This window comes from Vipera berus (genome assembly GCF_964194415.1).
Source record: "Vipera berus genome assembly, chromosome: 3".
In the NCBI taxonomy this organism is placed as follows: Eukaryota; Metazoa; Chordata; class Lepidosauria; order Squamata; family Viperidae; genus Vipera; species Vipera berus.
This window is the reverse complement of record NC_138204.1, coordinates 168536686-168550584: the sequence shown is the minus strand read 5'-3', so window position 1 is coordinate 168550584 and position 13899 is coordinate 168536686. Positions and strand designations below refer to the sequence as shown.

General features: G+C 35.2%; 1 protein-coding gene across 3 annotated transcripts in view; it reads left to right on the top strand.

The window, feature by feature from the left end:
• Positions 1 to 13899, top strand: part of ROCK1 (Rho associated coiled-coil containing protein kinase 1) — a 92073-nt gene that overhangs the window by 29038 nt on the left and 49136 nt on the right. For all 3 annotated transcript variants that reach the window (XM_081325808.1, XM_081325809.1, XM_081325810.1), the window contains 10 exons: positions 501 to 585; positions 825 to 969; positions 2776 to 2914; positions 3842 to 3933; positions 5147 to 5306; positions 6625 to 6691; positions 8798 to 8886; positions 9912 to 9960; positions 11858 to 11993; positions 13181 to 13272. In XM_081325808.1, the coding sequence (XP_081181934.1) occupies positions 501 to 585; positions 825 to 969; positions 2776 to 2914; positions 3842 to 3933; positions 5147 to 5306; positions 6625 to 6691; positions 8798 to 8886; positions 9912 to 9960; positions 11858 to 11993; positions 13181 to 13272 (1054 nt within the window). The remainder of the gene's footprint in view (positions 1 to 500; positions 586 to 824; positions 970 to 2775; positions 2915 to 3841; positions 3934 to 5146; positions 5307 to 6624; positions 6692 to 8797; positions 8887 to 9911; positions 9961 to 11857; positions 11994 to 13180; positions 13273 to 13899) is intronic.

Sequence of the window (13899 nt, the reverse complement as noted above, 5' to 3'; positions counted from 1 at the left end):
TCAAAATCAAAATCTTATTGCCTCACTATGGAATAGTTTTCATTTGTTTACACAAAATAATTACATGTTCAACAATTACAAGAAGGGAAATGTACTCTGATCTATTTCAATACATGCCACCTCTTTTCCCCCTTCAACTGTATTGCTCTTTATGCATTTTATTGTACTGCTGGCCAGTTATTGTGGCAGTGAACTTTTTAAAGGATCAAGAAACAGATAGTGTGAAAGATTTTGGTATTAATCTTGTAGAGCCTCTGGCATAAATAATACTGTACTAAATGGAAAAACAAACCGAGTTGATATAAGTATAAAATGTACATCACAATTAAAGAAGAATTTGTTTCAGAAAGGAGCAGAAATGTAAAGGCACTTATAATTCAAACTTTGAGTCTAATTTTGCTAGCCATTGTTTTATTTGTGTTCTTCATTTGGGATGAGGCTCAGTGATGTTCTTGCTTAATAAATAAAAGTTGATGTGATAATTCTTTTATTGTTTTCAGAGATGTAAAGCCTGATAATATGCTGCTAGACAAATCTGGTCATTTAAAACTAGCAGATTTTGGTACCTGTATGAAAATGAATAAGGTTAGTAGATAAAAATTACTACTAATTAGCTTTTGGCTTATGAAAAATCATGATACTCTGAAAAATAGATATCAATGTGTGTTTAAATTAAGAATTTTAACTAGGGTTCATACTTAATTTTAAATTTTATTTTTCAAACAGATGTAAGAATCTATCTTGCTTCATATACCTTTCAATGTAATATTAAGATCCTAGAGAGTGACTCCTTTAAAGTTTAAACAATCTTTGCTTTTTTATAGGAAGGTATGGTACGATGTGATACAGCTGTTGGAACTCCAGATTATATATCCCCAGAAGTATTAAAATCACAAGGTGGTGATGGTTATTATGGAAGAGAGTGTGACTGGTGGTCAGTTGGTGTTTTTTTGTATGAAATGCTTGTGGGTGAGTATCAGAAACTGTAAATTAATTACAATTGTATCTTTTTTAAAAACTTGTTTGAATCATCTATCCTTTTACCTCACTTGTGTCATCCTCCCCTTCCCTTTTTCTGCTACATCTACTACCCCAGTCTCTTTTTGTGGCTCTTAGAATGAAAACACATAAATGATTTCTACAGAAGGGGGCATGAGGTAGTCTTGGAAAATACATATGATTGTAGAAGATCTATTCTTTAGAATAGAATAGAATAGAATAGAATAGAATAGAATAGAATAGAATAGAATAGAATAGAATAGAATAGAATAGAATAGAATAGAGCTGGAAGGGTCCTTGGAGGTCTTCTAGTCCAGCCCCCTGCTCAAGCAGGAGGGCCCATACCAGGGGTCGGCAACCTGAAAAAGCAAAAGAGCCACTGGGAACCGGTTCCATCACACATAAAAAAAGTGGGAGCCGCGCCCGTGCATCCGTGCACGCGCATAAAACAAAATGTTTTGCGCATGCGCAAAATGTTTTGTTTGCGCATGCACGTGTGTGGATACACGCACGCGGTTCCACTTTTTTTTATGTGGACGCACCTGCACGCCAGCGGCGACGGGTCTCCCTGGTGATGGGCGCTGGGTTGTGGCGCCGCCTTCAGCCCGGGCGCCGCCGGAGCCACCCCCGGGACCTCCAAACTGCCACCCGAACACCCGTTTGGAGACCTGCTGGTGCCGGTTTAGAAAGCTGCCGCGGCCGTGGCAGCTTTCTAAACCGGCACCAGCAGGTCTCCAAACCGCACCTCCGCCCGAACACCAGCAGGTCTCCAAACAGGTGTTCGGGCGGAGGTGCGCACGCACCTCTCCAAAGGTTTGGAGAGCTGCGCGCGCACCTCTCAGAACGGGCAGCGGCGGTACCCGTTTGGAGACCTGCGCGCGCAGCTCTCCAAACCTTTGGAGAGGTGCGCGCGCACCTCTGCCCGAACACCCGTTTGGAGACCTGCTGGTGCCGGTTTAGAAAGCTCCCGCGGCCCGTTTACAGAGCTACTGTGGTAGCTCTGTAAACGGGCCGCGGCAGCTTTCCAAACCAGCACCAGCAGGTCTCCAAACGGGTACTGCCGCTCCCCGTTCCGAGAGGTGCGCGCGCAGCTCTCCAAACCTTTGGAGTGGTGCGCGTGCACCTCCTCCCGTTCGGAGTGGTGCGTGTGCACCTCCGCCCGTTCGGAGAGGTGCGCGCGCACCGGGCGACCGGGAGCCGCAGGAGACGGCTTAAAGAGCCGCGGGTTGCCGACCTATGGCCCATACCATCTCAGACAAGTTTTTTTTTAAATCCCATTTATATCCCGCCCTTCTCCGAAGACTCAGGGCGGCTTACAATCTAAGCACAAATCAATGTGCTTAGCAATATTACAAAGTCAGCATTATTACAAAGTCAGCTTATTGCCCCCAACAATCTGGGTCCTCATTTTACCTACCTCGGAAGGATGGAAGGCTGAGTCAACCTTGAGCCTGGTGGGATGCGAACCTGCACTAATTGCAGGCAGCTGGTGTTACTTAAGGAGGCATTAGCCCACTGCTCCACCAAGTGACTGTCTAGCCTTTTCTTAAAAATCTCCATTGATGGAGCACCCATGATTTCTGGAGGCAAGCTGGTTAATTGTTCTCTCTGTGTACTTTGATATGACAATATTATTTTGAGCCCTTAAAACAAGCATAAAAAGCGACTTTTTACGGCTGAATAGTATTGAAATGTTGCCAGGTTGTGCAGTCTAGCCATGTTATTTTATTAGTTTTGATCAGTTGTGTGACTTACAATTTTTTTCCTTTTTTTTAGGGGACACACCTTTTTATGCAGATTCTTTGGTTGGAACATATAGCAAAATTATGAACCATAAGAACTCTCTTAGCTTCCCTGATGATAATGAGATTTCTAAAGATGCAAAAAATCTTATTTGTGGCTTTCTAACAGACAGGTAATATGTTTAAAATCATATTGTAGAAAAAGTATTTTTAAATACTTGTAAATTTTTTTAAAGCTTAGAAATTAAATTATTAAATGAATTCTTTTAAGAATTATTCATCTTATGTTCATGTAACATATCAAAAAAATTTTAACTATGACTTTTTAAAGTCATTAAAGTTAGTGCTATTGCTTATTTTGTTTTCCTTTTTTGAGGTAGTACTTATCTGGTATTTCTATGGATTAGATAGAATTTTGAGTATAATAGAATACTTTAATAGCAAACTATGAATTGTTCTTTGTGTATTACATTAAATACAACCACATTACTATATTAGCAGCAAATGAACTTCAATCACGGTGTATTGTTTTAAAACAAGTAATTACTACAGAAACTTTATTATTGTTATTTTACGGGTTGTTCAGCAGCTGTGGAAGAAATTAAATGATTTTTCCTCTGGATTTCCTGTCTTGAATAATTGTACTTTAGATCTGTAACATTGTTATCTACTTTTCCTGCCCCTCCCCCAAACTTCTTTCCCTGTCCTTATTCTTAAAGTACAGCAAAGATTTTTCTAATAATTTGAAAGATTTGGAAAGAAATCTTTTTACAGCTATGACATGCTTATCCAAATGCAGATACAAGTAATGATGTAATAATTACTGATTACTTGGAAAAATAGGTTAAAGTGAAATCAGATAAAAAGTTTGTGGAGGAGTTGGAGTGGCTAATTCTATATAAGCATTTGCAATCCCTGTAATATCTGATAAATGTTTCTGACAGCAAACATGCTTTTTATTACTGAGATATTAAAGCAACTGCTAATATTGAAATAAATGATAAAGAAACGATCTTATTTTGAGTTAACATTTCTTTTGTTTACAAATTATTTTCAAGGCAGTATGTATAGCATAATTTAATTTTTTTAAACTTGTACAGGGAAGTTAGACTAGGGAGAAATGGCGTGGAAGAAATCAAGCGACATCCATTTTTCAAAAATGATCAGTGGTCTTGGGAAAATCTTAGGGACAGTAAGTAATTTTCTGCACAAAATCGGCTTTTCTTATAATCTTCATGTGTTATATTTTCCTTGTAAATGTTGAAGGAGTATAATTTTCTACATAACGAACAGATAAAAAAGTAGCTTACCTGCTTATTCAAAAGGCTAAGATTCACACAACGTTCACAGGATTCACATTGTTTCGCTCTAGAAAGTTTATGTACATCCAGTGAGATCTTACATACCTTTTTTCTATTGACAGTCTTTGTCTTCCTCTCTCTTCAGTTTCTAATTATGATTTCCAAATATAATTAATTAATTATCTCCCTTCTGAACCGCAATTTCCCTCAAAGACCTTGGGGGTACTGTGATAAGGGGGATTTTGGGTTGCTATTGAGGAAACATAAACCTAGCTGAGCTGGGCATGTAAAATTGGTTGTGCAGTTCTTCAAAATGTACAGAAAAGTACACTTGTCATAACAAACCCTATAAAACACAAAAGTACCGTATTTAAAAACCACAACCTAAATATCTTCTATTTATTAAACATAGAATAAATCTTTAATACTTGATTCAGGATAACTGTTTCTAACCTAACCTAGTGGTTAATATTAAATCAATGTCATTAAATTGTTTTGATTTCTATTTAACAATAAATGCAAAATAATTTTTAATCATTCTGGGTTTCCCTTTGTTTTGCTATTATCCCAAGGTTATGAAGTACATTGTAGTATTATAATTGAAACATTTAGTATTTTGAGATAACAGGACAAAATAAGAGTAATTGTGACTATTTTATACAATAATATATGTGACAACTATAATATATTTTTGCTCTTTTATATAATTAAAAAACAATAGTAAAAATCTTTTATGCTTTATAGAAATTACCACTACTATATATGGAAGTAACTGCTTTGATAAGTCAGTTTATAATAGTTTTCCTGTCCCAGCTAATATCTATAATGTTAGAAATATTTTGCAGAATTAAGGCACTCAGATTAGCAGTTTGCTAAGAGCTACTGAAAAATAGTTTGCTTCTTCCTATTATGTAATTTTCGAAACTTTTAAGTTTCTGGGGGATTTATGCTCATACTGCTCAAAATATAAAAAGAATTTCAGCATTGTATGATCTTGTAAAACAACTTTATTTTTTGATATCAGCTTCATTACATTTATACCTGATATTATACACATTTTTATACAATTAATAATCTTTGTTCTTTTGGGGGGTTTTGGGGTAGCCGTAGCACCTGTTGTGCCTGATTTAAGTAGTGATATTGACACTAGTAACTTTGATGATCTGGAGGAAGACAAAGGTGAAGAAGAAACATTTCCTATACCAAAAGCCTTTGTTGGCAACCAGCTACCTTTTGTAGGATTTACTTATTATAGTAATCATCAGTAAGTATATGTAGATTTAATATATTGGTTTGTCGGTAAAAGTCATGAGTAAACTTATAAAAGGAATATAACAAATATAAATTATTATTGCAGTAATTAAAAACTGCCTTGTGTTAGCATATTGATATAGGAAACATTGCCATATTGCAGCTGTATTTAGTTTAGAGGGTTGTCATCCATTTTGTAGAGATTATTTTGGTTTCTGGTAACGACTACATTTTGCTTTATGTGTGTATTTTCAATTAAATAAGCCAAAATATTCAGGTAATATATTGCAGTTACCTACAGGGATCAAAACTATGTTTGGTAAATGCAACAAAGTCTAATAAGGAAAGAAAAAAATTAAGGTGTCTGCTTATTTGAAATATCAAGTTGCATGTGTTTAATAGTGCTAGAATGATCTCTGATTCACTTCAGAAGGATACTTTGGAGCACAGATGCATCAATGTCTGCACTCTAAAGCACCTGGATTTTTCCTGAAATTATGCAGCAACTATATTATGACTAATATAAAATGCTTAAATTTTAAAGTGCACAGTACAGAGAAATTATAAATAAATAAATTGAAAAACAATGGAAGAGAGCTTTTTTCTTTTGAATGTTGCATAGTGTATGTTGCCTAGTTGTAGTATAAATAATGTATGAGAAACAACACATATGTTTCCCCGAAAGTAATACCTACCCTGAAAATAAGCCTTAGCTTGATTGTTGGGAGTGGGCCTAATATAAGCCCTACCCCCAAAATAAACCCTAGTTTTGGGGCGAGGCACACATCTAAAAATCAAGCTGGGGTGGGGGAGTGGAGCTGCCCCACACACCCCACACCCACTTACCTTGCAGCCAGGCCTCTCCTCACCAGTATAACAAGAATTGAATCCATAGCTTGGTTCTTGGCTGCAGAGGCCTTCCAGAAAGGCCTGACTGTGAAATGCAGGCTGCAGAAGAAGTGGGCCGGCTGGGTGGGAATGTCTGTGCTGGTGTTGAGTGGAAAAGACATCCCCTGCTCGGAAAATAAGACCTGGTGTGTCTCTTGGAGGCAAAAAATAATAAAAATTAAAAATAAGATCAGGACTTATACACACAGCCACAAAGAAGACTTTATGATTTATATAATTAAACCATAGGGTAGTAAGACATTTTTCATTGATTGCTGACAATCTCTGTATAGTTAATTGTCTAGTATAGAATCTTCTTGGGCTCATAGTAAATAGAATTATATGGTTTTTAACTTTGGAAAAAAATTTTATTAAAATTTTATTCTGAGAATATTTATATTTCTTTTTGTGTCTTTCTAAAACTACTAAAATTGTGTTTATAGGTATTTATCTACCTGCACAGCTAATTCGAATGACAACAGAACAACCACCAACGTAGATAAAAACTTGGTATATTTATTTATTTATTTTAAAAAATTGTCATTGGTTAAATTTATTCTATAATTTGTTTACGTCCTGAAAAATGACATATTTTATATTAGATATAATTATATAATGTAACTTAAACTATAAAAACAAAAATCATTTAAATGTTAAAATTGTGTACTTAAATTGTATATATTTTTAGTTTTACGTAAGTATTATAATTTAGCTAAACTAAAATACATTTTCTTTAATAAGTACCATAAATTGAAATAGATGCCTCTGTTGGGTAAAGACTCAAAGTAACATTTTCCATAATGGATATACAATAGTTAAGTGCAACATTTTAATACCATTTTTGCAGTTCCAAAATATAATTGGATATTTTAAAAATAAGAAAAACACATACTTTGTTTTATGTTTTATATATTTTAAATAAATAATAGAAAAAAATTTGAAATGTGATGCTTTGCATCCCTAGCATCTTTATTCCAGGGACAAAAGAAGACAATTTTATTCTCAATGAAGGGCATTAAAATGACTTAACTTAATATGGAGTTGATTCTTCTGTCATCTTTTTAATGAAGAATTATTAATTAATGAAGAATTTCAGTTAATGAATTTGCTTTTGATGCTACATTTTATTTCATTTTTGGCATTACCTATAAATGAGTTCATATTTAATTGTGTTAGCTGGAGAAAAATACCCATTTTAGCCTAATGTTAGTTGCTCCAGAAATCACATCTAAAATAAGAGCTTCACTACATTACTTTAGGAATATACTTAAAATAGAAAAAGATTTAAAATGCTAACTTGCTGAGCCCTTAAATAAAATTGTTTTACTTTTTTCACTTTTTATTGAATGTGGAAAATATTAATTTTAATCTCTTGGAAATCCAGATTCATTTTGTTTTAAAAATCAGATTTGTTTTTTTACATAAGCCACTGTTGCTAACCATTTATAAAACCGTATTCTGCTGATGGAGAATGTAGACTCCATGAATAAAACTCTCAACTTTCATTTCAAAATATTTCCTTTGGCAGCTATCAAATCTATTAGTGTAATAAGAGGTTCTCATGTTCACTTTCTGTTTCTTAAACAATAAAAATTATGGAATTTAAAAGCAGTCCCAATCTTTGCAATTTGGCGGCCCGGCTGGGGAGGAGAGGGGAACCAGGCTGCCCAAGTTGAGCTGCGCGTGCGTGCACACTGACTCATTCCCACAACGCAGTTCCAAATAGGAACAGGAATTTGGGACCCTTGATTTAAAAGACACAATTTTAAATAATGCATCAACGTCAAACCATATGTGAATAATAAAATTCAAAAGTGAGGAGGTTGTTTTTCCAACTATGGTTTCTCTGTGAGTATTAAAATACAATCAGTTTTAGAGGTTTCATGCACTCTACATAGTGCTGGAAGGCACAGTAGCAACATTATCTTTTCCTGCACTGAAGACACCAAACTTCAAATATTCACTGAAGTAACTGGGTCTAAGAAATATTTATTTTCTGATTCTTATTTTTACTAGATTCTACATCATTTAAACATTTATTAATTTTTTCAGTAATATTATTCAAATAAGTGTCTACTCAAAACAAAAGAATATTTAATTTTTAAGAATAAAATCTTAACTAGTTAACATAAAAATAAAAGTGATTCTCATTATCAGCATTGGTGGATAGCTTTTTTAAATACTTTATGGATACACACAATGTAAGGTGGACTTATTTATATGTAAAGGACACTATTATTGTTTAGTCACAAGCCCTTTAATTTGTTCCTTTTCCCCCCTCCAATCTCAGTTCTGGTAAGGCCATAAATTGTCTGATTGGGGAAGAAAGAATGAACCGTCACATTCTTCTTTTTTCTTTTTCAAGAGTACTGATAGGGGGAGAGAAAATCATTATTTTGACATATTCTAAAGACAAGGGTTTGAGGCTTTTTTTAACTTTTCATTAGGATCAATACTAATGTGGTTTGGAAAATTAATTAGACGTGTTTGTCTTTTACCAAGACTTTTTAATATACAGGCATCAGAAAACCATTCCACAAATGTTATGCCTTGCATATTTAACTAGTTCTATAAAAGTATAACTTTTATAATTCATTTTGTATTTTCTACTTATAGTTAGAATCTTTGCAAAAAAATATTTATCAGCTTGAAGAACAGCTACATAATGAAATGCAGTTAAAAGATGAAATGGAACAAAAATTTAGGTAATATATTTCATTTTTTTCAGAATGTCAAACATAATTGTTATTAAATATCACTTGTATGATAATAGCATTCAACATGTTCATGTATATCAGCAAACATGGAACAGATGTGAGCAGTGGTGGGATTCAAATAATTTAACAACCAGTTCTCTGCCCTAATGACTGTTTTAACTATAAAAAAATGATATACCGAAAGGTAGTTTATTATTTCATGCTTAAATAAATAAGAACAATACTTAAATAAGAACAATAAAAGGTACACAAAACTAGATTATGTTATAAGAAAGAATTTTAAAATATTAATTAAAAATATGTTATTTAACATATTATAAAATATATTATAAAATATGTTAAGATATTTCCATATTGCTTCTTGATTGGCGTCCTTCTCTTTTATCTGAGCATCATCGGCTGTGTCATTTATCCTTAACCATCTTTTCACTGTTGCAACAGGAGGCCATGAAGCTCATTGGGCCAATTGTGCTGGTTCTGTTGCTCACGGCAGGAGGCCATGCAGTGCATCACGCCAATTGCACTGGTGCCGCCACTCGCAGCAGGATGCCGCACAGTGCATCAGGCCGATCGCGCCAATCAGCGTGATGAGCTTTGCAGCATTCAGTGAGCAACAGCAGTGGCACAGTACGTCACATGGTATTGGGCCACAAGCGGCCGCAGAAGAACTCAGCCGGTTCACCAAACTCAACAAAAAATATCAGTTCTGCCAAACTGGCTGAATTCCACCACTGGAATTGAGGAATTTGGGAAACTACAAACTGTATTTTTGTCATTTCCTGTTCCCATAGGAATTACTGACTTTAGATCTATTTAAGAGCAATAATTTTGAACACAATGTTGTAAAAAATTGGTTATGATAGCACAGACCTTTTAGTGGCATTAGCATTTTTGTTATTAAAATTTTAATGGTTTGGATATGTATTTGATGTTTTGTCTATATTGATCAGCTACATATGAAATATTTTGTCTTAAAAGCAGTCAATAAAATTCAGCTTTTATATTCTTTATAGAACATCAAATATTAAACTAGACAAGATAATGAAGGAACTAGATGAAGAGGTAAGTGAATTTTCTGATACATTTTCAGAGTGCACACAGTTATCATTTCTTAGAAATGAACACAGTTTTACATTATGCTTAGAATAGATGAGAAGAGATTGCTAATACATTGGCCCCCAACTATTCTGGCACTAAGGACTGCTTTTGAAAGAATTTCATAAGCAACCTAGATCTCATGCATGCACAGATGAAGCTTTGCTCACTCACCTGCCCTTGTGTGGCCCGGTTTCTAACAGGCCACAGACCATTACCAGTCCATTGCCTGGCCTAAATTAGACCACCTATCAAAACAAAAATGGGCCTTGATTTCTTCTTACACATTCAACCTTCCTTCTTATCCTCCATAATCAAAATTTTATCCTTTAGTCACATATTTTCTGCTCTTTATTATATATACTGTATTTTTCGGACCATAAGACACACCTGACCATAAGACACACCCAGTTCTTAGAGCAGGAAAACAAGAAAAAAAATATTTTGAACCAAATAGTACCGGTATACTAGGAAGGGAGAGAGAGAGAGAGAAGGAAGGAAGGAAGGAAGGAGGGAGGGAGGGAGGGAGGAAGGAAGGAAGAGGGAGATAGAGAGAAAGAAAGAATGAAAGAAAAGAAAAGAAAGAGAGAGAGAAAGAAGGAAGGAAGGAGGGAGGGAGGGAGGAAGGAAGAGAGAGATAGAGAGAAAGAAAGAATGAAAGAAAAGAAAAGAAAGAGAGAAAGAAGGAAGGAAGAAAGAAAGAAAGGAGGGAGGGAGGATGGAGGGAGCAAGGAAGAGAGAGAGAGAGAAAGAAGGAAGGAAGGAAGGAAGGAAGGGAGAAGGAAGGAAGAGAAGGAAGGAAGAAAGAAAGGAGGGAGGGAGGAAGAAAGAGAAAGAAAGAGAAAGAAAAAGAAAAGAAAGAAAGAAAGAAAGAAAGGTAGGTACCGGTAGTTTCTTTTCCCTGAATAGGTTTTCTAAGATGCCGAAGCAATTTCAAACAATTAGCAGTATTATCTTGCAAATGGGAAATCACTTCCAATAAACTTCTTAGAGAAACCTGCAGGGACAACTCCTCACGGCTTTGCTGGGGCAAGTCGCCTATGAGGTTTAGTTCAGCAAAAACTATTTCTTTAGCAGCAAGGTAAAAGAAAGAAAATGTGCGCGCACAGGGAGGGGGAGGCAGTCAGAAGGCATGGCAGGCATGTCCGTATTTCCTCCCCTGCCGACCAATCACAGGGGCAGGGCGGAGAATTCCACGTCTTCATTCAATCACGTCTCTCCAATGGAGCTGATGGACTGCGTTGACTGAACGGGAGACAAGTGTTTTCGCTTACCTTCGGACCATAAGACGCACCTCGTTTTTCCACCCACTTTTGGGAGGGGAAAAGTGCGTCTTATGGTCTGAAAAATACGGTATGTATGGAAATGTTAAAGATAAATAACTAGTTTTAAAAGTCTTCTAAATGCTGGTTTAAAAATGCTTTATTTAAAAAATGTAATTTAGGTTAGTACTGAAAAAAAAGAAGAAAGGCTGTTGAATATGGAATGTGGAATATTGGGTGTGATTCTCACAGCCACCAAAATGTGAGAGCCAATATTTCATTTGTGGATTTTGCTGGATTTTAAGGTACAAATTGGGTCTTTTAAGCCTTATTCAGGCTTAAGATACTTAAGATACTCACTGTAGCATGTGAATTTCTAATCACGCTCCAGAACTCTTTTTCTGATACATTTTCAGAGTGTACACAGTTATCATTATAAAAACTAATATTCAATTGCCTATACATCAGTTTGTTACATTTTAAAGTAGCAAATGTATTTCACTGTATTGTATTGTAGGACTCTTGATTAAAATAATTGCAGTTCTTTATTCAGATGAATGCTTACTAGTAGAGTTTTACTGCTAAAATATTACAACTTACAGGGAAATCAGAGAAAAAATTTGGAATCGACAGTTACTCAAGTAGAGAAGGAAAAGATGCTCTTGCAACACAGAATTAGTGAATATCAAAGAAAAGCTGAACAGGAGAATGAGAAACGTCGAAATGCAGAAAATGAAGGTAAGCTGTATTTCTGTTTTGTTTATTACAGTAAGAAAGCTTTTCATACAATCATAGGGCTAGAAGAGACTTTGGAAGTATTGTAGTCCAATCTCCTGTCCATGGTAGGACTCTTTCCTTGTCATAAATTTCCATATTGTGTAAGCTTATATACTATGCATCCACCCCTTATTTTTGTTCGGCATGAACAAACTTGGTTTATCAGCACAGCTAGTCGTCAATTTATGACCACAATTGAGCCCAAAATTTCTGTTACTAAGCAAGACAGTTGTTAAGTGACTTTTGTCCCAGTTTATGACCTTTCTTGCTACACTTGTTAAGTGTATCACTGCAGTTGTTAAGTTAGTAACACAATTGTAAAGTGAATCTGACTTCCCCATTGACTTTGCTTGGCAAATGGTCGCAAAGGAAGATCGTAGCCCTAGGATACTGCAACCATCATGAGTACAGGCCAGTTGCCAAGCGTCTGAATTTTGACTGTGGGGATGCTACAACAGTTGTAAGTGTGAAAAATGGTTGTATTACTTTTTTCAGTGCCATTGTAACTTCAAACATTCACTAAATGAACTGTTGTAAGTCAGGGACTATCAACAATGTCATATTTGCAACATACTCTTCCTCTTCTACCCTGGTACTGGGATTTCATGTTCTCTGTTTTCTTCTCCATTCACTTAGCTTTGGTTACAGTCATTTCAGCCCTTTAGTACTGTCTGTCTTAGTGTTTGCCTGCTTATCTTCTGATGTATTTCTGTGGCCCCCTTCCTTTCTTGTTATATGGCTTACTGTTTTGAGTGTAGTTCTGGATGTTGGTCTTTTACCTCTCCATGGTTAATTTAAACCTGCCAGATGACCTGAGTAAGATGTCTTTGAAACACATTCTTCTCAGTCCTTGTGAGGTAAAGTGTGTGTTTTACAAAAGCCCTTTAGTAGATAATATGTCCTGGTCCAGGAATCCAAATTTCTGTTGATGACACCATTCCTTGGACTAATGTTTTATGTCCCCAATCTTCTGTTCCTTCCTCAGGCCACAATCATCAATAGAAAGTATGAATGATAATGTTGCTGCTGTTGTTATTGTTATTTTTAAATAAAATGGGAAGTGTTTCGATTTTAAATGTTTTGTTTCTGCAATTTACCTAGAAATATTTTTAAAAATGTATGTTTAAAATGTTTTTCTTTGCTTTTAGTATCAACATTAAAAGATCAGCTGGAAGACTTAAAAAAAATTAGTCAACACTCACATATTACAAACGAAAAAATTACACAGCTGCAAAAGCAAGTAAGCAATTTTGCGTATCTATTTTGTTTCATAAATATATTCATTCCAACTGAGTTACATACTGCTGCCCTTCATGAAAGCCCTAAAGATTTAGAAACAATAGCGGAAGCTTGTAACCAATTTCCAGCAGAAGTAGTTGATCAGTCATCAGTAACTGAGTTTAAACATGCTTGGAATAAATACATCTCCATTGACTGCCAAAGTAAAAATTAAAAACCTGAAAGGGCAGACTTGATCAGCTTAATACTGTATGTTTCTATTTCCATGAGATGCTGGACCTTAGGATTTTATGAAGTTACTGCTTTGTTATGACTGTTTTAATGATTTTAATGATTAATGATTCCTAAATAGTTGTTTTGCTATTTTGTTCTTCTGTTATTCTACTAAGGTTGTAATTTGTCCCATGTGTTATATTGAGTTGCTTGATGTTTACATGGCCAAATAAATATAGTGCATTCAGAAAGTTTTCAGATCACCTTCACTTTTGTCAATTTTGTTATGCTGCAGCCTGATTCTACAGTTGTTGAAATTCTTTTTTTTTCTCATTAATCTACATTCAAAACCCCATAATGACAAAGTGAAAAGAGAATTTTAGAAATGTCTGTAAATTTATTAAAAAGAAAAAAC